We start from the raw sequence: 24,063 nt of genomic DNA, 5'->3' as shown, positions 1-24,063 counted from the left end.
TGAAATGGCAGCTGCATTTCCCAGCAGAAGGCCCTCTGCTGGGGTAGATGACTCGTGGGGATGGCGGTGGACACACTCCAGAGAAAGCCCCTCCACACCTAGTTGAAGATGATGGGCTCAGATCAGCATGAGGGGTGGGTTGGGAAGAACCTGTGATCAGGGGACTCCTTGTTGGCGGGTTAGGACATGGTCTGAGTTCCCATATGGGGTGGTATAGTGAAGGCTCTCCTCCAGAAGGCAAAGATCCAGATCAGGATTGTCATCGAGGCGTGGCCACAGAGGTAGCTGTGGGCACCGTGACTGTTTCAATCTACGCAAGCTTAGTTGTCCATCTTCGAATTCTGTAACTGCGCTGGTCTAAGGTAGAAAGAGGTGATGCTCAGACAGCCAGTTTTTATGGTGCAGTGTCATGGGTAAGAAACAATGGTTTGTGTTCATCTTGATTGAATAATACAGACCAACATCAATAAATGCTTGATCTGCTGGGAAGGTACCTCATCCTGAAAGCTGAGTCCACAAGACTCCTTCCCTGTGAGCAATGAAATGATTTAGCAGTAGTGTAGATGCTGTTATGATATCAGAGATGGGGAAGATTAGCCGAAAACCTATGAACGGTTGGTGTGCTAGGAGATATGGAAATTAAACAGGCATCTCTAACACGGGGCCTGACCCACAGTTATCCTTCAACAACAGAAGTACAGGTGGGGCCTCTGCTTCTGGAGAACACGGAGAGGGGTGGTTTGTGATGTCTCTACTCTTGAGCATTCCAAATTCCCATTCTGCCTCTAATTGAAATGCTCATCCTGTTATAAACCAAAAGAGGAGGAAGGCAATGTGATATACAGCTTTCTTGTCTGACAGCATCCAGGATGATAGGTCGTTCCAGCTCTAAATGTCAAAACCGGAAGCTAATGGAAGAATATATTAATAAAACTACTGTATTATGTGCCTGTGTGCGTCAGTGAGCAAAATTATTTGTAAGCAATAACCTAAAGAAAGTGCTACCTTTAAAGTCAACCAAAAGACTAGTTCAACCAACTGTTTCTGGCTTTGCTAAGTGGGTTCAGAGAGCCTAGGACTGGAGGTGGAGATTTTACAACCCCAATGACCAGTGTTAATCTGAAAGCTTTTTAGCCCCAGGTTCTGATCTGGCAGCAAGAAGTTCTAGGATATGGGAGCCAGCCCCGGGGCTGAGTGGTTAAATTTGCACGCTCTGCTTCGGCGGCCCGGGATTTTGCCAGTTCGGATCCGGGGCGCGGACATGGCACCGCTCATCAAGTCATGCTGAGGCAGAGTCCCACATGCCACAACTGGAAGCACCCACAACTAAAAATATGCAACTATGTACCAGGGGACTTTGGGGAGAAAAAGGAAAAATAAAATCTTAAAAAAAAAAGTTCTAGGATCTGCATGACAAAGAGAAAGTGCTATATTTAAGCAGCTACTCTGTGTCGGACCACTTTGTGTATTCCCTCATGATTCATTCTTACCAAAAATGCACCAAGTTCCATTTCATAGGCGGCTGAAGAGATTTAGAGAGATGGAGCCCCTTACTTGATGTTAGTTCACGTCGACACTGGGGTTTGCATCCACATCTGTCCATTTCCCTGTCTGAGTCTTTCCTCCACAGTGGTGTTTCTGAAGTTCCTCTGGAACTTTCCTTTCCTGCCAGGAATAATAGCCCTGGGGTCTCTGGATAGCATTGTGCTTCCTTGGGACCATCAACCTCAGCCTTGCGCCCACGTGCCTGGCTGCCTGTTCAGAAGTCACCGGTCAGAGGTCCTGCATATTCCACCCCAGACCACGTCCCTGTGCATTGTAGGACCCTGCCATGCCTCTTGCTCCATTTTCTGTGTTGTTGTTAGCAGGAACCACTACTCATTTTTCTTTCAAAAAGTAACACTATGCATTCTTGCACAGAAGATAGCTTTTTAAAAAAATTGGTGGTTCCGTTAGAGTGATACTTTTTAAAAAACAAAATATCTTAATATTTAGCTTTATAACTTTTTAAAAAGTGCTACCCAAATATAATGGTTGGTGTTCAAATGTAATACATTAAAAAAAATAGTTTTTGAAATGAAGTTAGGACTGTTTCTTTGAACTACACAGAAGTCAACAGGGTTATGAATAGCGAGAATTCATCTTCCAGGGAAGTTTTCCAAAATCAGAAATAAGTAGTTAACCTTAAAATCTGACTTCCTGGGTCGTCTTCCTCCTCCTGCCTCCTCCCTACGTCCTTGCTGGGTTTCTTTTTCACATACACACCAAACATGAGGGGACTGTCTGAGAATGTCTTTCTGAACACTAAGAAAAGAGAAGTCAAAACTGAGAAAATTGGGGGGAGAAAACATCAAAGAAAAGATGCAGCATGTGCACCACGAACACAGTTGATGGAGTTCCTCAGTGCCCCCAGCATGCAGACCCCGAGGATGCTGGCAGCCTGTGCGCGCCGTCTCCCCCGCCCAGAGGCAGTCTGTGTGAGGACGTAACCTGGACTCAGCCTGCCGCCATTGCATAGGCCACATGCTCCACCAGGGAACGAGTCTGAGGGACAAGTGTGGCCATATGTGTGATGTGTGAGTTACTGGGAGGATTCATACAGCAAGCCTGGTGAAGCTCAGACCCTTGGCTGCCGCTGCATTGTGAGTCTGTGATTTCTCGGGAGAGCATGAGCTGGCGGGTGCATGCTTAACCTACTTAAAGAAAAGTTGGGTTTAAATACATCTTTTTTTAAATAGCATTTTCCTTGATTATAAAATGAATCTACTTCAAGTCTAGAAATACTGGAAAATTCAGAAAAATATAAAGAAGAAAATAAAAACTGCTTGAAACCTTACCACCCAAAGGTTACGCAGAAGAACATAAAGAAGAAATTAAAATCATCATATAATTCTGCCTCCACATTCTGGAGATAACCACTGTTAATCGGTGTCCTGTATTCTTCTATAAATGCACATAGGAATACGTAGCCTACATAAATTGGATCAATAATGCTGTTTCTAAAGCCTGCCTTTTTAATTGTCAACATAATAACATCTATAACTATCCATCTACAACATCATTTCAATAGCTCCAAAATAAGGAATTTTTCCAGTTTTCAGAAACTTATTTTGTAAAATACATCCATGTGTATTTTTTTAAAAGGGGAAAAAGTCTAAAAGAATGTACTTTTTTAATAAGAAGAAGGGTTTGTATGGATGGCTTATTTTCTGCGTGGTACTTTTCTATATTTTTCAAATAATTACACTTCTCAAAATAATCACAGCTAATATTTTGTTATATTTCCTAAAGTTTTTAAAGTATATCTTAAGACATCCTGGGAACACACTGTATATAGACTTTTGCATCCTGATTAAATGACCTAAGGGTGTCCAATGGACGTTTGCCCATATCGCTGACGGCTACACGATATTTTTTCATGTGGGGATGCTATGATTTCTTTTCATTCCCCTATCATGGACTGTTTGTATTGTTTCTGACTTTTCACAGTGTAAGGCTGTGATGAATAGTTGTGCCCTTGAATTATTTTGTTCCCCTCTCTGAGTATTCCTTAGGATTCAATCTTACAAGCACAGTCAATGAGTCAGAAGGTATAAAATTTTTAAGGCTCTCATTCATATGAACAGACTAGTTTTAAGAATTTCCACTCATTAATTACCCTCAAATAAGCTCCTGCTAAGTGCTTATAAGGAAAATGGGTGACATAAATAATTATTTTTTTATTTTTAAAGCAGATCTTTTTGTCCTATTCTTAGAAATACTTATGAATAGTTAATTACAAATATTATATCTGAACATAAAAGTCATGCTTTTTCCCCCCACGTTTTTCAAAATAATTGTAAAATTAAAGGTAACCGATCATCTTAAAGTTTAAAAATAAAAGAAAAGGAAAAAAGTCATCCTGATAAAGCCACCATTATTGTTTTGTCAAATCTCCCTCCCTTTTCTATGAATTTTACATAGTTGGAATAAAAGTGGGTGTAGTTTTTTATCCTGCTCTTTAAACTTAATGTTCTGTTGCAAGCCTTTCTTCCGTGTTGCTAATAGTCTTCATAACTGTCATTTTTAATGACTACAAATTACTCCATTGACTTCATGTACCATAATTTACTTATCCATTCCCCTACTGGACACATAGATTCTTTCTAAAGTTTTACTTTTATAGCACTCTGGTAAATGTGGACTATTTCCTTAGGTTTGAATCCCCAAAGTGGATTGACTGGGCTTAATTAAAATTTTTGTTCATTCAGAATTTTCACTAATTCACACTGGCCTGTCTTCTAGATTAGTCTTATTGTTGAAGCTTTATTCCAACGACCACATGAAATTCAGGACATTCCCGTTGGCAGAGTGTCCAGTAGGAGCTATGATATGATGTCCTTAGCAACCAAAGTGGTCAGGATGCTGTCCCATTTGCAAAGTGACCTTTACAGGGCTCCGGATGTTTCAGACAGAAACAGAACACTTTTCTTGGTGCCCCGTTGGTATGACATTCAACGCACTTGGCTGCCACTCACAGAAACCTTTTATTCCACAGCCTTTGCCAAAGGAGGAAGGAAAATATACAGAGACAGGGAAGTAATCATTATGTAACACCCTCCTTTTTGTTCTTTTTCTGTTTCCTTTTGTGAGAACATCATCAGCTCAGGATGGAAGTGCGTGTACAGTGTCTCCTTTCTGCTAAAGCAAACTCTAGCAACTTCATTTTCAGAAATGCAAAATTTACAAAGTTCATAAATGCTTCTTTGTTGACCGTGAGCCGTGTGGTTTGGCCCCCGGAGTTATCTCAGATAGCACAAGTAAATCTGGCGGCCTCCAGTTGTCTCAAGCTAAGCCGTACCTCCTTCCCCCCGTTGTCTCCCTCCTTGCAGAATTTCCTCTTGGCCTTCAGCAGCACAAACTCCATCTTCTCATCAATATGCCCTGTTAACTGCTGCCAAACCTCCAGCAGTTTAGTGCATATGTTCCCTTAATCATTTCTCTTTGTTCTGGAAGTCTGTGTTTGGTTTCTGAACCTCACCGCCCTCCCCCCATCCCCACCCCAGCCTAATTCCACCATCGCCATCACTGGCTATAGACATGACTGTCTACCATCTACATGTCTATTTAAAGAACATCCTAGATTGCCTGCCATTGAGAGAGATTTCACAATCTGCTCACAATGTGCTAAATCATCCCCGCCTTCCCACAGAGAAGTTTGTTAGCCACCCCCCTACCCTGAGCCAAGCCTGAGGCCTTAGGAGCCCAGGTGAAGGGGTGCTGCTGCTCTCTGGAAAGCAAGAGGTTTCTAGAAGACAATGGTTCTTCCCCACATGGACAAGGATTCCTTCTTAGGATTTTCTCCCAGTCCAACACAGGAAAAGGACGCTTTATTCTTGGAGCCCAGCAGCATATAGGCGCAGCCGATCTCAATGGGTTATTCATGGTGTCCAAGAGAAATACTTCTGGAGTTGTATTTCATGTGAGATGGAAGTGGGCTTGGCACGCGGACCGTGGGGCGGCCTGCTCACTGGGAGTGCCCTGTGCCTGTTGGACCAACCCAGGCCCCTGCCCGAAGTGGCCCGGCTCTTCCCAGCAAGGAAAGGGGTCTTCTGGGCGCCTCCACACCGGGGCACAGCTCTGTGAGCCACTGGTGCAGAGACACCATGCTCTTTCTCTCTCCGCTTTTACGTATTTCTCTTCTCTTGCCATTTGTAAAGTTTCATCCTGTTCCCAGTGTCCGGAGGAGGGAATGAAGAGCTGTCAGAGCATGGGCTTCCTTTAGAGTCCCTTCTCCTCCGCACAGGGGTGCTGTGGAACCCTGGGAACTATTCTTGGAAACTTTATGTTTATACCAAATGCCATCTCTCCCTCATCCCTGCCTTCGCCACTTCCCTCCCTGAAAAAGAATTTCAGAGAGGCCCCAGCAGCTGCACAGACAGTGGGCAAATCTGATTTTCGCTTTGTTGAATAAATCCTACCATGAGCTGTGCCTGCTCCGTCCCTGGTCAGCATCTCCCGGGCACACAGAGGAAAACCTTCCGAACGGAGCTCAAATATGTGGAACGTATCAGGCAAGAAATTCTCAGAGTGAGGGATTTTTTTCCTTTCCTTTTCTGAAAAAAAAGAGTTCATGTTGACTCATTCGGTGGAGATATAGTGCACTTTTCTACCTCTCCCCCAAAGGGAAGTTGGTATTCTTTTAAATGAAACCATTTTAAAAGCAGAACTGAAGCCTAAAATGACCCAAGCTTCTCCCTAGTTCTCAGAAGGTGTAGATTTATTTACAATGGTTAAAACATAATTAGTTCTCAGGGGACAGTGTATCTTTTAAACGGCTTTATTGCCACCATATTGGTTTGGTGAATAATCAGAAACTTGTGTTATGATTATGTTCTAGTGTTCGGACAGAAACGCACCGTAAGTAGAAACAAATGTCAGGAATTGCTAGTTGTCACTCGAGGAAGGGACCCTACATTAGAGTGGGGAGAAAGAACTTGATAGGGTAGGATATTTCCAAAGAAATATAATCTAATAACATCTTCAATAAAACTGAATAATAACTCAGGCAGGTACACATGCCCTCTCAGATTCCTGCCTAATCTTTTTTGGTATTAAATGGTGTTTTCTTAATCCCTTTTCCATCATTCTCACCATAGAGGCTGGGAGTGGGGTCAGTATCCCTTGAAACCCAGAAAGTGGCCCTTCCTTAGCCACACATTCACAAATGAGTGCAAACAGTGTCCCTCCCTTTGAGCTGCGGGTTCTCATGTCCTCGCCTGTTCTGGCTGACCAGTCTTTCCCACCGTCCGCAGGTTGATGTTTGAGATGCCACAGGAAATGGGTTTAATAGCCATCGCAGTCCGCCAAACGCAGGGCAAAGGTCAGTCATCTTTTGTTATTGTTCCCGTTGTTTTTGTTTTCTGAAATCTGTGACACTCACGGCCAGAGAGCTGACTGTGTGTGCCGATGGCCGAGACGACTCTTGTGAGAAGTCATCTGTTGTCACACCCCCTAACAGGGAGGAAGAGGGAGGGGAATTGACCAGAAGATGGAGCCTTAGTGGGATTAAAGCATTCTCTCAACCCGAGATATTTATTAATCACTTGACATTCGCTTGTGATGGTTTTAACATTCCGTTACCTACATCTTGTAAATTCTACTTTCTGACACATTCTAGGCACTGTAGTGTGTGCATCCTAACTGTGTTATAGAAACATTTATTTTCCTGAAGGTTCTCTGTGAGGCACCTTCTGTGTCTATGCTGAATGTGATATGGGGGGGGGGGGGCTTTTCATCTGCCAGCCCCCACCCTGCTGGCACTGGAATTTGCATGGAGTGGGCACTTGATCAATGATTAATGATCATTCACAAAGTGACCACAGAGAGGCCGAGGGCTGCTCAGAGGTTCCACCACCAGCTAACCCTCGGAGGTGAGAGCCCCCATCCTCCCAGAATCCATTTGGGGTCTGGCTGAGAGCGGATTCCCTGCTTGGTGGTCGTGCAGGATGCACTTGGCCCTCCCCTTCCCACCCCAGCTGGTGCCAGGCCAACCTAGACAGGCTTTAACTCTCAGAGCCTCTTGGGCCTTTCTCAGAAGAAGCAACGAAATAGCAAATCCACCGTTTTCCGCTTCTTTCTCTTGGACGTGTCTTTTGAAGAGAACTCAAAAGAGAAAAACTCATTTTATCCAAACCTGTGGGGCTCAATATGGTGGTTTAAAAAAAAAAGACAGAAGAACTTTGATTATCCCTCCCATTTTGATATTTTATTTTCTTGACTTCTATTTTAAAGGAAATAACTTAAAGTTAATATCAGGGATCACTTTTTAAATTCAGCTTCTTTTTTTTTTTCTTTATAATAGTGAGATATAATTCACATACCACACAGTTCCCCCATTTAGAGTGTATGACTCTGTGGCTTTTAATATATTCACAGGGCTTTGGGACCATCACCACAATAGGGATCACTTCTAAAAAGTGGCTTCCAGGACCTCTCCTGGACCAGTATAGATTTGGTCCAGTTTTCCCACTGTCTCTGCTTTTGCCTGCATTACCATACGGTGAGAATTAAACCGAGAGTGATGCTCAGACACTGTAAGACTTTGAATCATCAGTGCATTAATGATATGCTCACAGAGGCAGAACATTATGCTAATTATTGGCAACTTGTTCAGCAGCAGAGCTTCAGATTTTAAAAGCTTCTCTTTGACTGAGTTAACCCCAGAATCTCCAAGCATCTTTATCAGTCCAGGTTTATTCAAGTAGGACACATCTTCAGTGTGTGGCTCTGAGTCCTCAGCACATTTTCTGGCACAACGTGCATCTGAGTCTGTCCACGTGGCAAAGTGGCCGGTTTCCTGATGGGGCCTGTGTTCCAGGGCGGGGAAGGAATGCTTGGCTGAGCCCCGTGGGATGCGCTCTTTCTACCCTGCTTGTCTCCATCCCGCTGAGATCCCAGCTGGGACAGAGGATTCCGTTTGTCCAGCATCTGATGTCCCTGGCGGTCGTGGAGGCGGTCAGGTCCATTCCTGAGTATCAGGTACGTGCAGTTTTATCACCGTTCCATCCCCGCTGTGTGTGCACATCTCAGCTCAGGTTCGTCTGTGTTATCCGTCTGGATGATTGCTGCGTGTGGAGCCTCAGCCTGCTCTTTGCAAAGCTGGCAGCAGAGTGCTCCTGGAGTTTTAAAAGCACTGTCAGATTTTATGGCTGCTTCAGGCTCACTGGAATGCGTTTATTCCCCAGAATTCCCTTTCTGTCCTGTCATCAGATTTCTCAAACATCCTAGTAAGGGCAAGCCTTTTTTTTTTTTTTTTGGTTTTCTTTGAAGCATGTTGGCCTGGATGGTGGGGCCATTTGTCTGTGTTTTCTGGTGAAGAGGCTTATTTTATAGACCCCAAAAGCCTTCTCACTTCCTATCTTCATTCGCCACAGTCCATGCTCAGCAGAGCCGTCCTTTGTCTGAGGCTGCCCAAGTTCAACGTGCAGGTTTGTTCAGAGTTGTCTGACCCCAGCTGTATGGACACACGGGCCTGCTTCATTGTTGCTGTTGGGTGTTTTGGTGTCAGTTATTAAGAAGGCAAGGAAGTGAGAGCAGTTAACACAGTGGCTGCAGCCTTTTCTCCCAAACCCAGCCTTCCTTACCGTCTCCCCCTCCTCAGTTTTCCTGGAAGAATCTCCTATGGCTATAAAGAGGAGGTTCCTCCCCACTTCCCTCCCACCTATAGCTCTAATATTAAGCTAAAAACAATTATTGTATTAATTCCTGAAACAAGATGCTAAGATCATGACTCTTTTTTCTTTTCCTTCTTGTTCTCCCCAAAGCCCCCCAGTACATAGTTGCTTATTCTAGTTGTGGGTCCTCCTGGCTGTGCTGTGTGGGGTGCAGCCTCAGCATGGCCTGATGAGCAGTGCCCTGTCCAGGCCCAGGATCTGAACTGGCGAAATGCGGGGCCACTGAAGTGGAGCATGCAAACTTAACCACCTGGCCACGGGGCCCGCCCTTAAGATCATGACTCTTAAAGGAGGCCTGTCATCAGCGTTTAAACAGAGAAGCAGCCTCTCCACTGCCCCCTTAAACCCCCTCCGATGTGGCCATGTCCTCACAGCCCCTGTGTGTAGGACTGCAGGACGTGTTTCCATATGACGTCAAGTCACTGGCCTGCACACTGAAACAGGACATTTATCACCAGGCGCTTGGCATCCTGGCTGTGTCTGACGGGCTCAGGCTCCTACACTTTCACAGACCTTCACAGGCCCAGCCTGCAGCCCCCTAGCTGGGCATTTGGCCTGGTATAAAGCACTTGAGAAGATAAAAGTTCTGTCATGAGGGAAAAGATTTTTAACCCTAGCAACAGGTTAATTCGTCTTAGGAAAATAAATTTAAATTTAAAATTAGTCTGCTTAGCTTTTTCATGGCTTTGATTTTGACCTTGTAGCCTCACTGGTTCCCTTAGCGAGCATTCTTTGAGTGCCTGCTGTGTGCGAAAGCTGTGCCAGGTGCTGGGGGCAGCAGGATGGGGGCTGGGAAGCTTGCCCTCAACAGTGCACCCGGGGGCCCTGGGTCCCCCGTTGTCCTTAAAAGGCTCCCACCAAAGTTCTTTTCCTTTGTCCACAGTCGTCCGGCTCAGCCTCACCTGTATGATGTGACTTTGGTTTTATTCTTATTTTATTTTCAGTTTTACTAAGATACAGTTGACATACAGCACTGTGTAGGTTTAAGGTGACAGCGTAGTGACTTGATTTACACATATTACGAATTGATGACCACAATAAGTTTAGTTAACATCCATCACCTCATATGGTTACCAAAAAAAATTTTTTTTCCTTGTGATGAGAACTTTTAGGATCAGCTCTGTCCGTATTTATTTTTAACACTGTCCAGTTAGCCTCCACAGTATAGTACAGGATGATTGAAATAGGACCCAGCTGCATCGAGTTTGCCATTCTAAGGTCCTTCACTCAGGCCCCAACTTTCCCTGGCCAGATGTCACTCTCAGCAGACAAACCATGCCCAGTCTCCCGGACCAGAGGCAGCATCACTGGAATATTCGCCATTCCTTCCAGAACCCTCGTTGGTCTGCCCACTCTTCCTCCTGCTGTTTCCTGTCTGCAGGGTCCTGCCGGCCGCCTGTAGGCCTCTTCCCACCCACACATTCCTGCTCCTGCTCCCTTCTCTGCACCTTGAAGTGCTCTTCGCCCTGGGAGGCCCAGCTCAAATGCTGTTCCCAGAGCCTTCTAGCCACAAACCCTCCCTCCTATAACACTTCACGGCACTTTAAATGTCTAAGCCCCTTTGATGGTGTCTCCCATGGATTGCTCTCAAGCAGAGTTCTTGGTGCTCCTGTTTTATCTCCTACAAAGGAACCAGCTGTTTGAATGCACGGTCAGTTTTATTTTGGTCCCCAAAGAGCCTGGCATGGTGCTTTCTGCACAGGAGGCCCGTGGCAGCTGTTTGAATAAATGATGGAGACAGTGAAAAGTAAGCACGCGGCCTTTCTCTTCATCTTGGAATAGAGGGCTTTGTTTACTTGCTTGAGAACCCAAAATGGCATAAGCTGAAACATGAACTAAGCAGATCTGAAAATGCGAAGTGAAACAGGAGAGCAGGGCCAGCAGAAGCCCCCGCGGTGAAGGAGCTGCTGCTGAGCTATGGCAAGGATGCTGCTGGGCGCAGTAGGACACAAGAAAGTGGAAGAGGAGAAAGGAAGGGAATTGGGGGAGTGACCAAGACCAAAGGCTCCAAGTTATGGATTTTCGGGACCAGCGTTCCTCACCCTTGGCACTATTGACGTTTGGGCCCACACATCTTGGTTGGAGGGCCATCCTGTGCATCAGAGGATGTGGAGCAGCATCTCTGGCCTCTCCTCACTAGATGCCAGTGGGACTCCTCAAGCTACCACAACCAGAAATGTCTCCCAGTATTGCCAAAATATCCCTGGGGGGGGGGGGGGGGCGCAAAATGCCACCCGTGCACTGAGAACCCTATTCTAGACAGAAGAAATATGAAGCTCCCGCTCAGTTGAGGGTCACGGTGAAAGCCCCACGTTTTATTCGAACCTTTGTTCTTCTGTGCTCCTGCATTTCTTTTCTCAGCCTAGAGAATGCTCTGCCAGGGCAGGTGAGCATCTGAGGACCAGAAATGTATTCTAGCTGAGCAAGGTGGAAAGAAGGCCTGTTGGCAGGAGAGAGGGGGTTTCTTGGGAGCTGCAGTCTACACGGCATGGTATTAAGCACCCAGAGGCTTGGTGTCAGCAAGCCCTGGGTTTGAATCCCAGCCCTGCCACTTCCGAGTTGTAACCTCAGGCAAGCCAGGCAATCCCTTTAAACTGCAGTTTCTTCCTCTGTTACATGGGGATGACACTAGCACCAACACATGGGTTTGGTATAAGTAACACACAGACCAGTGCTGAGATGGGGCTTGGTGCCGTGCCAGCCCCTGGGACTCCAGCCGTCAGCTTCTCTCTGGTCTCGGTTTTATTTTGCTGAGTGTCTCCTTCTAGCCTTATGTGTCCAGATGGGCTTTGTCTACCCACACGTGGCACAACCTGGCTGCCAGCTCCACGCCCAGGAGGCCTGGCAGTTCTGGTGCCTACTGGGTCTCACCCAGTCTGTGTATCCCAACTTCAGAGTCACGGCGGGAGCTGGGGGTCTGAGTGGCCCAGCGCAAGGCACTGTCCACCCTTGGATCATTCCACTGTGACTGGGGCACACCCTTCAGGATGGAGACGGAGCGGGCCACAGGACAAGTCCATTTCTGTTGCCCAGGCTGACAGCTGGCAGTTCTCTGAGGCCTTCTCTGATCACTCAATAAAACCAGTTCCTCCCCTGTATCTCTGTAGATTGTACTCCAGATGTTTCTACGTGCCTCTTATGTCATTGCTTAATTCAGGGCCATCTTTCTCTCTCAAGCTCTTTAAGGGAAAAGAACCCTGAGAGTATCAGCCTGTCCCTGCCCCCTGCCCCTAGCACAGGATGGGGACTCCATGGTGATGGTTTTTGATACTGAGATGATGGACCCAATTCACAAGATAGGCATCATCAGAAAGTGTTTTTGATGATGATGGAGGTGGGGAAAATGCTGGGATTTCAGCCGAATGTGTCCTTTAGGTCTCTCCTTATAGCTCCAAGAGGTGCTTTAACAGTGCCTTGTCCTGAAGGAGTGATCAGCTGTCTGAAAAAGAAGAGGGTGAGCCCTGGCGTTCTGTTAGTTTCAAGAGTATTCTGCACATCTTCCTTTTAGCTGGATGACCTCACCTGGTCCCTTTGTGTCCTGTGATTGCTTGATTAATATGCAGATTTTCCTTTAGGATATCGACTTACGAGTGAAGTGGCCCAATGATATTTATTACAGTGACCTCATGAAACTTGGTGGAGTTCTGGTTAACTCAACGCTTATGGGAGAAACGTTTTATATACTTATTGGTAAGTTTTTAAAGCCCTTTCTCCAGCATTTTTAGATTAATAAAAATTAAAATGGGGGACTGGCCTGGTGGTGTGGTGGTTAAGTTCACACACTCCGCTTCAGTGGCCTGGGGTTTGCGTGGACCTACGCACCACTCATCAAGCCATGCTATGGCAGTGTCTCATCTACAAAATAGAGGAAGACTGACACAGATGTTGACACAGAGGGACAATCTTCCTCACCAAAAAAATAAAAAATAAAAATGGTTTATACATGGCTACACTGGGGGAAATGGATTATCATCTGGGATTACTTTTGCTGTGAGTCTTGAGTTAGAGAACAGAATATGTATGTGAAACAGGCCAGACTGGTTGAAAGCCCTTTGAGGGGTTTAGCGTTCCTATCTGCGGCCATGGAAACTACCAAATTGGTTTCACATCAATCAGGCATTTTCTTACACCTCTCCCCACTGTGCTTCTCCTTGAATTAGGAGTGGTGAAGATAGACATTTAATGTACCAATTTATAATAAGAAAAGAAAGTTGATTTCAAGGATGGATCTCCTGGTGGTCTTGCACTCTTCATTTGACCTTCCCAGGCCGTGAAAAAGTTGCCTTCTTTTTGACCTTCAAAAGAAGTGCCAGGCTGGTCAAGGTCGGGTAGAGAATGGCCGTTTCACTGCAGCACGTCCGTATCAGGCGAGGAGATGGATTCAAAGCAGTTTCAAAAGTTCTTAGGCCCCTGGGCATCCAAGCGTCAGCTTTTCCCTAATGCCCAGGAGGACTTGATTGGTGTTCAAAAATCAGTAATAGACAGAAAACATGTGACCGTGTGTTGGAAGTGCCAGCCAAAGAACACAAGGCTTGTGTTCCCAGCTCTGCAACCCACTGGCAATATTATTCTGGGCAAGCTGCTTCATATCCTCAGAGCTCCATTCCCCATCTTTAAATGAGTAATTGTGCCAAATGCAGAGATTCCTGAGTAGAGCCCACAGACATCAGGAGGCCTCAGGATGGCTTCAGGGGAGCTAAGGAGTTCTGTCAGGGCAGGGGAAGTAAACATTTTCCTTGGGGAGAATCTAGAGCTTTTATTAAATTTTTAAGGCCATGGGAGGTGGTGGGAGGGTGGCGGGGGGCATCTTTGGGGAAAGATTCAAAGTCACCAACACGGGTGCTCTGTGGGCCTTTGAAAGACACAGCCTAAGTTGACAGTAGTCAATGTTGCTATTTTCCCCAGGACTTTGAGTTCTCTGAATCCAGGGGAGATTGTTCAGTGCCATACAGCCTTAATTTAATACCTTACGCTCCATAGGTGCCTCAGCTATTGTGTATGCTGTTGGAGGAATGAACAGATGAACAACTGGAGTTTCTGTCCCTGTTGCTATAGTTACTTGTTTTTTGTTTCAGATGTAATTTACATTGCTTTGTTTTTTAATAGCCAGCATATTGGGGGTGGGGGTGGGGGGGAATCTGAGGCCAATCAGTCCTTCCCTTCACCGTGAAAATGGCTCAGAACATTTACCAAAGAATACCGTTACTGTGACTGTCATCGTTCTATCTGAGGCGAGTATCTGGGGCATTTTTTTTCTCAGAGGCACTGAAAACACAGTCGTCTTACTGCCTAGTTCCTGCAGTATTTCATTTCTTATTGAAGACTTCTTTGAGGTTGATTCATGGCCCTGCTGAAGACTGAGGGTCGGCTTCTCGGAAGACGCTAACCTCTCCCGGAGGGGATGGTGGTATTAAGTAACAGCAGAGATAAGCCTATTCAGGCCCCACTGCTGGTAACTCACTCTCCCGAAGCCTCGGTTTGGGAGCCTGTAAAAGAGCCACTGAACATGGGTTGGCCCCTCGCCAACAGCGTAACCCTAGCACCGAAGACTTCCAAGGATAAAGTATTAAAAGATGTGTTCTTGGGTTATGCCTTGACCAAGGTTTGAAATCTCTGAATCCAGAGTTTATCCTTAAGACCTGAGTAACATTCTTTATTTTCAAGCGTGTGTTCTATTATTCCAGTAGGAAAAGAAAGAAGAGATTTTATTTTATATTGGGCTCAGTGTGGAGTTACAATTCCTAGCTAGACCACACGAGGTGGCATTGCTTCAGAAGCGACTCTAAGAGGTTTTGTCCCGTTCATAGCTTCTGTTTAATTGAATCCAACGTGGCTTGCTTTTTTCCAACTTATTGGCAGTAAGGTTGGCATGGTTGTAGTTTGAACAAGGATAATAAAGAAACATGAAAAGGAAGATGTCTCAAAGATATATCATTCTTTAAGTGGCCAGAGACAGTCAATTTGAAGTGACGCAGGAAGTTGTCAGTAAATGCTGTAACTTTTTCTGGGTGGTTGAGAGCAAGGTGTGATGCCATCAATAGGTGGAGCTGCTCATGTTTTTCAATTATTTGTTTTTGTCCAGGCTGTGGATTTAACGTGACTAACAGTAACCCTACCATATGCATCAACGATCTCATCCTAGAATACAACAGGCAACACGGGGCAGACCTGAAGCCCTTAAGAACTGATTTCCTCATCGCCAGGACTGTGACCGTGCTGGAGAAACTCATCGACACATTTCAGGACAAAGGGCCCAATGGCATTCTTCCCCTTTATTATAAATATTGGGTACACAGGTCAGTGTTGGCTCATCTTCATTCTTTTAAAATTCCTTATTAAGTAAATAGTTCAGTATCTTAAACCGAGAAACTAAGCACTGGTCTAGAGCATGGCTATTTACCTTTCTGATGGAGAAACCTGGTGGACCGCACCTTGAGCGAGTTAGCATCACCAGTAACAGGAGGGACTGGCACGCCGTGCCTCCTGGTGGGATGCAGTGGGGAGGACCCAACATCCCCAGAGAGTTTCCTGCCCAGCGTGTTTAAGCTGAATCTAATGTAAGGAAATAGACAATGTAAATCATAGAACATTCTAGATAATAGTGGTTTTCAGAGTGAGATCCCCAGGTGGCAGCAGCAGCCTCACTTAGGAACTTATTAGAAAAGCAGATTCTTTTTTTTTTTAAAGATTGGCATCTGAACTAACAACTGTTGCCAATCTTCCTTGTCTTTTTTTCTGCTTTTTCTCCCCAAATCCCCCCAGTACATAGTTGTATACTTTAGTTGCAGGTCCTTCTAGTTGTGGCATGTGGGATGCTGCCCCAGCATGGCCTGATGAGTGGTGCCACGTCCACGCTCAGGATGTGAACCGGTGAAACCCTGGGCTGCCAAAGCGGAGCACACAACTTAACCACTCGGCCACAGGGCTGGCCCCAGAAAAGCAGATTCTTGAGGCCCACCCTGGACCTCCTAACCCGAAAACTCTGAGGCTGGGGCCCAGCGTCTATGTTTTAACAAATGCTCCTGGGTATTCTCTGGCACGGAAAGTTTGAGAAGCAGTGATGTACAGAAGAGGCCTCCACCGTTCAAAATGTCTCAAAAAACAAAAAATAAAAAGAAGTGGGAGAATCTTTACTCTCTTGTTTGACCTTAAAGAAGACATAAGAGGCATGACAGTTAAATGCAGTGTGTGATTCATAATTAGCTCTTGGATGGGAGGGAGAGGCCACAAAGGCTCTTTATGGGGCAGTGGGGGAATTTGAACATGGACTGTGTATTAGATAAGGTATTGTATCGAGATTAGATTTCTTGAGGGTGCTAATGGTATTCTGGTTTTGTAGGAGATTGTTTTTATTCTTAAGAGATACATACTGAAATATTTAACTATGAAGTGTCCTGATGCCTGCAACTTATTTTTAAATGTCAGCAAAAAAAGCACGGAAGTGTGTGTGTGTGTGTGTGTGTGTGAAGAGAGAAAGCAAACATGGAAAATGCTATCAGTTGGTGTGAATATAAGTGAAGGGAATCTAAGGTTCGTTGTACTATTTTTTCCAACTTTTCTGTAGGTTTGAAATTCTTCAAAGTAAATATTTGGGGAGGGGGACTTCTGTACTTTAAAAATTGTCGACAAGGATCTAACTCAACAAGCACAGTTGGAAAATATTCAAAAGAAGTAGTCTTAGAATGAGTTTAACTTATAGTTGATACCACCCAAGTTTGTTTTATAAAATAAAGCTTATCTTTTCAACTCAGCTTCTTTTTCCCCCAGTCTCAGCTGAAAAACCTAGAGAGTTGTACAGGTTTCTTAAAAGTGCTAGAAGATGAGGAAGTGGTCAAGTCGCCATCCCAGAGGAGCACAATTAGGAGGAGTGACGTCATTTATAAGAGAAGAAATTCCTGACTCCCTGTTGGACTTTGCATCATCCCAGTTATTCTAGTAGTTACCAGAGCCATTCATGTGGGAGCAGTGCCAGTCAGAGCAGTTTACCCATATCTAGCCGAGCCCCCTCCCTCACCATCCCCAAATCCCTTTGCATAATGGGTAATTGCTTAACTAATCATCTCGGGCCACTGCATTCCATTTCTCAGTGACTATGCTCTTCTTTATTTTCAGTGCTCAGCAAGTCCGGCTCGGAAGCTCCGAGGGGCCAACGGTGTCGATAGTCGGCCTAGATGATTCTGGGTTCCTTCTGGTTCACCAGGAGGGTGGCGAGGTGGTGACCGTGCATCCGGATGGCAACTCCTTTGACATGCTGAGAAACCTCATCATCCCTAAACAGCGGTAGTCCCCGTCTCCAGGAAGACAGAGAGACAGAGACAGCCCCGGGCCTGCCGTCCTTGCTCACTGGGCCTGCTGCTTGGGCTGGGCTGCGGGAGAGAGGGCAGAGAGGGCAGCAGCTGAGATGAGCCGGGGGTGACGGAAGTGCAGAACCCCCAGAGAAGCATTCCAGTTGAATTTCTGCAGCCCGTGGATTTGGAAAACTAATTTAGAGTTGCAGGCAAATTTTTTCTCCCTCCAATTAATCTGTTTAATTCTTTAATTTTGTTCTGTCTGCTATCATTTTATTTGAAGATGTTCTGGAGTAGAGGGTTGACAAGTGGAAGATTTAGTTCAGGTAAAGCCCCACCATAGGTGTGAAATTGTTCTCTCCCTTGAGCTTCGATGTGTGTTTCTTGGCCGGAAAAAAAAAAAAAAAAAGGTTTATACATGGAAACAGAATGGAATAATGCAAATGTTTTCCCAGTAGTGAAGACCTTTATCCCTAGACTATTAAAAGATAAGTCAAAAAAAGCTCTCCAGCCTAGGCTAGTGGTGAATTAGAGGTATGGTAACACTGTTTATAAGCATCCAGGGAGGTGTTTTCCTACAGGAACATACATCATCACTTAGTCATTTTATTTATTTTTTTGTTAACAAAGAAAAGAGAAGGTAGAGTTCCGAAGAGTTCCTCTCGGCCTCGTGGTTTGGGGTCCAATAACAGCGTCTGAATGCCTACAGAGATGCGTCTAGCTGGTACGGTTGCAATGATCTTGTCCAGGAAATCAGTTCATTACTTTGACGTTAATTTACGAGCTCTCCTTTCATAAGTTTAAATTTACTGCCTACTCTGAAGTGATGAGATCAAGTTCAAGATCCTTAAAGCGTTGATTAGGCATTGCCTGGATGTGGGGGTGGGTGGTTTGGCTCTAACAGCTGGAGATGAAGTCTCGCTCTCATACCGCATGCAAGGGAGGATTTAGAGCTTTTAAGCCAGTTTCAGGCTCGCTTTGAAATGGGGAGCGTTCCTGCCAGACTGTGCAGTACACAGAATGTAGAAGTATGTGGCATTTTATTCGTAAGTCTTAATTTTTTTGCCCCTTTTTCCTATATTGCCAAGAGAGAAAATGTTACTGATACTGAATGCCATCATTTAGGAGGGAGGATGTGTGTGTGTGTGTGTGTGTGTGTGTGTGTGTGAAGCTTTAAAAGATGTTCAGACTCTGATGCCCTAAGTTTCTCCATGGAAGAACAAAAGAAAGGAAGCCTTTTGATACGCACTTGCTATTTCCAGATGGACTCCACGCTTTTTCCATGTAACTCCTATCTGTGTTGAACTTCTGAATCATACACATTACTTTTCAGCCTTAAAAGGCCCATTTTTGTCCACTTTTCTCTCTTCCTGCCAGTCCCAACTGAAATTAGTGGAAAGAAAACTTGATGGAACTCTCAGCTTTAAACAAAATCCCCTCATTGTACACCAGCACCATCTTTATCCAGTTCTTACCCAGTCAGGCTAATTCCAGAAACTTGTGGTTTTCAGTATAAAATCTGTCTACCTTTAGCCAGGCACAGGCAGCCCCATAGGAAGGAAAAAAATAACATGTTTAGTTAAGTACACCAACCCAATATGTGTTTTTTGGAAGTGTAACTTTAAAAGAAGTTCAAAAGTAATTTTTGCAAATAAGGCTTCAATTAGAATTATTTTTCTAAAAAAGGAAAAAAAAAATCACTCTCCTAAATGCCCAAATCTTCCTGTGGAATTAGTGACAAGTTTAAATAAAAGTCCACACCACCCCAAAATTACAAAATGGACTCACCCTTGAGAGGGCATCTGCAAAATATCATCGAGAAGAAAGATCTCCAGGCTAATGTTGCAAGTTTCATTTCTCAAACTTTGTAATATAAGGCAAGTCATCTCTCAGAGCTGCCATCAAGACTTTTTGAATTTCTTTGGGGGGTTATTTAATGAAAAACATGTTTTGTTTTAAGCTGAAGTTCTATTCTAGACAGTTCTGCTTTGGGGAAAAAAATGTTATCATTTAATTTCCTTTCTGTAAATTAAAACTAATGACGTGTGGCCACGTCAAAGCAGATGGAGATGTTCGGGGCAGATTGCTTTGCCTCTGTGCTTTTAAGACCGTTCTTGTGCCGACATCCACTTGTCTTAAGGGAGATAGAACGGACTTGAAGCAGATGCCGCATTTTTCATAAACCTGATTTTACCAAAGACTTTTGAAATTCTGCTTCATATAGAGCAGCTGAATAAAGGCATTTTACTTACAGCTGTTAGCATTAGGGAAACCGATACACTCATCCATTTGGGGCGTTTCTGTACCCGGCAATCTACGATCTCAAGGAACTTTAAAGTCTTAACAGAAAATCTTGCATTTTCTTCTTAATCTTTAAAACACAGCAACGAAACTAACCTAAGCACAGGACTGGCATGTGCTTCTAGGACGCTGAATTATCCCCCAGTTTAGAGGCTGTGCATTGAGCATCTCCCAGGTTATATAAAAGGCAAGACATCCTCCCTTCTGGCTTATAGCAGATTTCAGAGGAACTCTTGGAGAAAGGCCCCTAAAACAGGACAGCAGCAGCTGGGCTTCCTTGTCTCCCGACCAGAGCAGTGCTCCTTGGCACTGGGAATCCTGGCTGCGTTCTCAGGGTGTGGGCAAAGTAGGATTTGTGTTCGGTGTCAGTCGGTGGGTTCGCTGATGCAGCATGCTGACTTTGCCTGCTGTGGGAGCGAGTGGCCAGATGAGCGGGGGGTGCACAGGCCCAGGTGGGGGAAGCCCGTAGCCTCCAACTCCCCACCCCCCACATACACACGGGGACACGGGGAGGCCTACTTAGTCACCCCCCACCCTAGTCTGGGAGCAAGAGAGAAGCCAGCCTCACCCAACACTTTCAGAATGCAAAAAGGAGGCATCTGAGGCTTATTCTCTAGATTTGTTTGCTTTGAACCGGCAGAAAACTGAGCATCCTTATTCCTGGGTAATTACTATGCATATTTGAAATAAAAGAAAGTGTAAACCTTTGCATTTTTAGCTTTTCAAAGATTCATCTCTGAAAAGGAATTACTTTAAACCAATGCCTATAAAAAGCAAGTCTACCAAAATAAACTTTGACTTTCTATATAGTTTGGGCTTGTTCTTATTTTTACCACAAATTTCATTTTTAAAAATAAGCAAGTACTTTTGGTTACAGTATTTTTATTCATATTTAAACATTTTTACAAAATAAATAGTTTTACATAGTAAGGAATATGTATGTATTTCTAAGTATTAAGAAACCGGGTGCTTTTTTCCTTTCTTTTTTGATGTATTTTTGACAAATGTATTATGCATCATACAAAAGAGAAATCTTATTGCTCCAAAGAATGAAAGTCAGCAAAACCCAAAAGTATAAGCCTTTTAAACTGAAGTGAGAAAAAAATTAAATCATAATTTAATGTGTTTTTAGACTTGAAAATAAATTTAACGTAATAACAAGTTTAACATAGGAACAGATTTTGTTCTTGTAAAACTTTTCTTATTCTTTTGTGAACACTGCTTGACTTTCGTCTCAACAGTTTTCTCCCCAAGATTTTAACCTGAGATCTCATACTTAAGTTTAGGAACTGCTTGAATAATGCATTTTAGATAACGCAAGCGCTACAATTCACTAAAAGTTTAAGCTACTGTAATTTTCTGGTGTCTGTTTGAAGATGTTTTTATTCCATTTTATCCATAGCAGCCCCCACAGTCTACCTTAACTGTCTTACAGTTAGAACAAATTACAACTTTGGGTGGACTTTATACAGGAGTCATTGACGGGATAAAGCTCTCCCACCCTTAGGGTTAGGGTCCGAGGGAGGAAGGCGTGGCCCATCGGACTTTAAAAGGACAAGGAGGTGGGGGGTGAGCAGCCCTTCACACCCTGTTCACTTCTCTACAAAGGTATGAATGGAATCGCCTTTCTAGAAAGGGCTTCCATGAACATAAAGGAATTCCTTTCCCTGGGAGGCCATGGAGGGCCGAGCCAGTCTTGAACTGGGCTTATTTCTCAAATCCATTTGATCTGGCGTTTTTGTCAACATGTTAGGACTCACTGAGATTTTTCTTTTTCTTCTTTTTTTGTGAAAGGGAGGCATATTTATTAAAATGCTTCCTCTTCCCCTGCCAGAGCCTCACAGAAGTCAAGAAACGATATCCCCAGCTTAAATGTGCAGACTCTTAAAGAGGGAGGTAACAATATTAGGTTGCCATAGAAACTGCTGTTAACTTTGCATTGAGCTGGTGGCCGCCTGGAAGCCGGCTCGTGTAGGAATCTGCCTTCCTGTTCTAGGCTATGAAAACCGTGATGTGTGTTTAGACAATGAAGTTTTCTCTAGTACATGTTTTATTTTTCAAGTACATACACACTCATGTTAAGCTTATTTACGCTATCATTTGTAAATTTATAAACCATCTGGGGCCAGCCAGGTAGCATAGTGGTTAAGTTCGTGCACTCCACTACTCTGCTTTGGCAGCCCAGGATCCACAGGTTTGGATCCCGGGCAAGGACCTACACACCACTCATCAAGCCATGCTGTGGCAGCATCCCACATACAAAATAGAGGAAGACTGGCACAGATGCTAGCTCAGGGACAATCTTCCTCACCAAAAAAAATAGATACATAACGGTTTTATTCAGAGTAACCTTTGATCTTAAACTGCTCCGAAAGGCTTCAAGATTTGTATTTACTAAATATAGCCCCCAATGGTTAATAACAAGGTAGACAGAAAAGCATACTGCAGTTCTTTATTGAAAAATGTCAGGTGATATCGCCTGCTCCTCAAACTTGCACTTTCCAGGAATCATGGTTTAACTACAAGACTCGTGAGCATAAAAAATAATACCCCAAGCTTATTTTGTGTATGCACACACTCAAAGAGCTCCTAATGAGGTACAGGTAAGTGCAGGATAGAGTGTATACATCCGACGCTTATGACCCAGCCCTTTCACTGCACAACGCATGTTCCTTAATTTGCAAATTGTACCATAAGGGAACCGACACCATGTGAGGGAGTGGGGCAGGTCCTCATATGACACTGGGTGGGCAACAAATCATTTCACATTTTGAGAACGGTCGATGTAAGTGCACTTTGAGTCTAGAACGATGAATTAAAGACATTTCTGAAAAGCCTTTCTGCTCAGAAAGGTGGAGTTCCTAAAAGTAAACCATTTTTGAAAAAGCGGCAAAATGATGGTGTGTTTATAGTGTGGAGCAAATTGAAAGATGGCAGTTTGATGCACTGATCCGCTTCAGAGTTTCAGAGCCATGAGAGGATTTTGAAATGGTGAAATCTTGAGGCAAAAATATAAAAATCAAACAAAAATCAATGGAAGTTTATTTTTAAAACACTGCTGGCGCTTTATAAAAGGATTTGTTTACCTGTTACACATGACACATTCATATGGAGTTTTCTTGCTATGTATAAAATGCAGAAAATGCTGAAGAAAATGTACACATCATTTTCATTACATCCCTTTAGCAGGTTTTCCTCACGAGGCGCAGTCCATTGACAATTTTCCATATTGCACATGCAATTTAACTAACTTTATTAGCACTACTTGTAGCAAACACGAGCCTAGGGAATTAGGGGTCTGTGTGGGCCAGGGGAATTTTGTAATCACTTGACCCGGGTAGCCAATCGCCTTGGGCACCTAACTCATCCACATGTCATTTTCATAAAATATCTGGCGCTCTATATATATTTTTTGCATTTAATGCCTATTCAATATATTCCGAAGGTGCTGTTCTTGGTGTTATCAAGAGTTCATAGGCTAGGAGGAAGTATGCGCTTGTACGTGTACTTGTGAAACACAACCATGTTCCCCTTGGTCTTCAGCTTGTTTTTTGTATTGAAGAAAGGGTTAAATTAAAACAACTTTTAATGAGACTCATGAACGTCTTTTAAAGACAGCGGGAGTTGTATTCGCTGGACTTAACTCATCAGGATCTGCCTTGACTTCAGAATCTAAAAGGGCGCTCCATCCAGGAGGTCTGCCGCCCGCCTGGCATGTCTGACTTTATCCGGGTGGGGTTTCCTCCTTAAAGCGGAGGATACTCGTGGAGTGGAAACCCCTTCGGTCCCCCAGTGGGACCGTGACAGCATCGGGGACAAGGCAAGAGGCGCGAGTCTGATTTCAAAATGAGGAAACCAAGTCCCCCCAGAGACGGGGCAGTTTGAGGTCGCACGTGGGAAGCGGGGGACGCCCAGCTCTGCCCGTTCAGAACCCCGGCCCTCGGAGCACAAAGGTCTGGCGGTCGCGTCTCCCAGCGTCGCCGTGCCAGCCCTCTCCAGCGGCGTTCATGGGCGCTACGGTACAAATCTAAAAGGCGGCTTCGGAGTCCTATTAAAATAGTTGTCTCTGTATAAATTAATTTAAACCGTGCATATACAGCGCGCCCCTCTGCAGTCGGCTGGACTTGGGGAAACAGGAGCCCCAGAGGCCTGGCCTGTGGCTTCCCCCTGCGGGCAGCCCCGCGCGCGGCGGGACGCCCCGGGCCCCCGCGGCCGGCGCCGGCGTCACCTGCCGTTGGTGATGATGACCGAGGCGCCCA

At 44.7% G+C, this 24,063-nt stretch overlaps 2 protein-coding genes across 3 annotated transcripts in view; one reads left to right on the top strand and one right to left on the bottom strand.

The window, feature by feature from the left end:
- The window catches only part of LOC124231329 (biotin--protein ligase-like), a 198,889-nt gene extending 178,276 nt beyond the window's left edge, over positions 1–20,613 (top strand). For both annotated transcript variants that reach the window (XM_046648065.1, XM_046648064.1), the window contains exons 7-11: positions 6,795–6,862; positions 8,360–8,520; positions 12,791–12,905; positions 15,298–15,511; positions 17,328–20,613. In XM_046648065.1, the coding sequence (XP_046504021.1) occupies positions 6,795–6,862; positions 8,360–8,520; positions 12,791–12,905; positions 15,298–15,511; positions 17,328–17,499 (730 nt within the window). In that variant the 3' untranslated portion in view covers positions 17,500–20,613. The remainder of the gene's footprint in view (positions 1–6,794; positions 6,863–8,359; positions 8,521–12,790; positions 12,906–15,297; positions 15,512–17,327) is intronic.
- A 2,452-nt stretch (positions 20,614–23,065) lies between these two features.
- The window catches only part of LOC124231546 (single-minded homolog 2), a 48,139-nt gene continuing 47,141 nt past the window's right edge, over positions 23,066–24,063 (bottom strand). The window contains exon 12 of the mRNA XM_046648338.1: positions 23,066–23,086. Coding sequence (XP_046504294.1) covers positions 23,066–23,086 — 21 coding nt within the window. The remainder of the gene's footprint in view (positions 23,087–24,063) is intronic.

The sequence above is a fragment of the Equus quagga genome, chromosome 21 (assembly GCF_021613505.1).
Source record: "Equus quagga isolate Etosha38 chromosome 21, UCLA_HA_Equagga_1.0, whole genome shotgun sequence".
NCBI classification, from domain to species: Eukaryota; Metazoa; Chordata; class Mammalia; order Perissodactyla; family Equidae; genus Equus; species Equus quagga.
The sequence above is the reverse complement of the archived record's forward strand: the minus strand, read 5'-3'. Positions and strand labels throughout refer to the sequence as shown.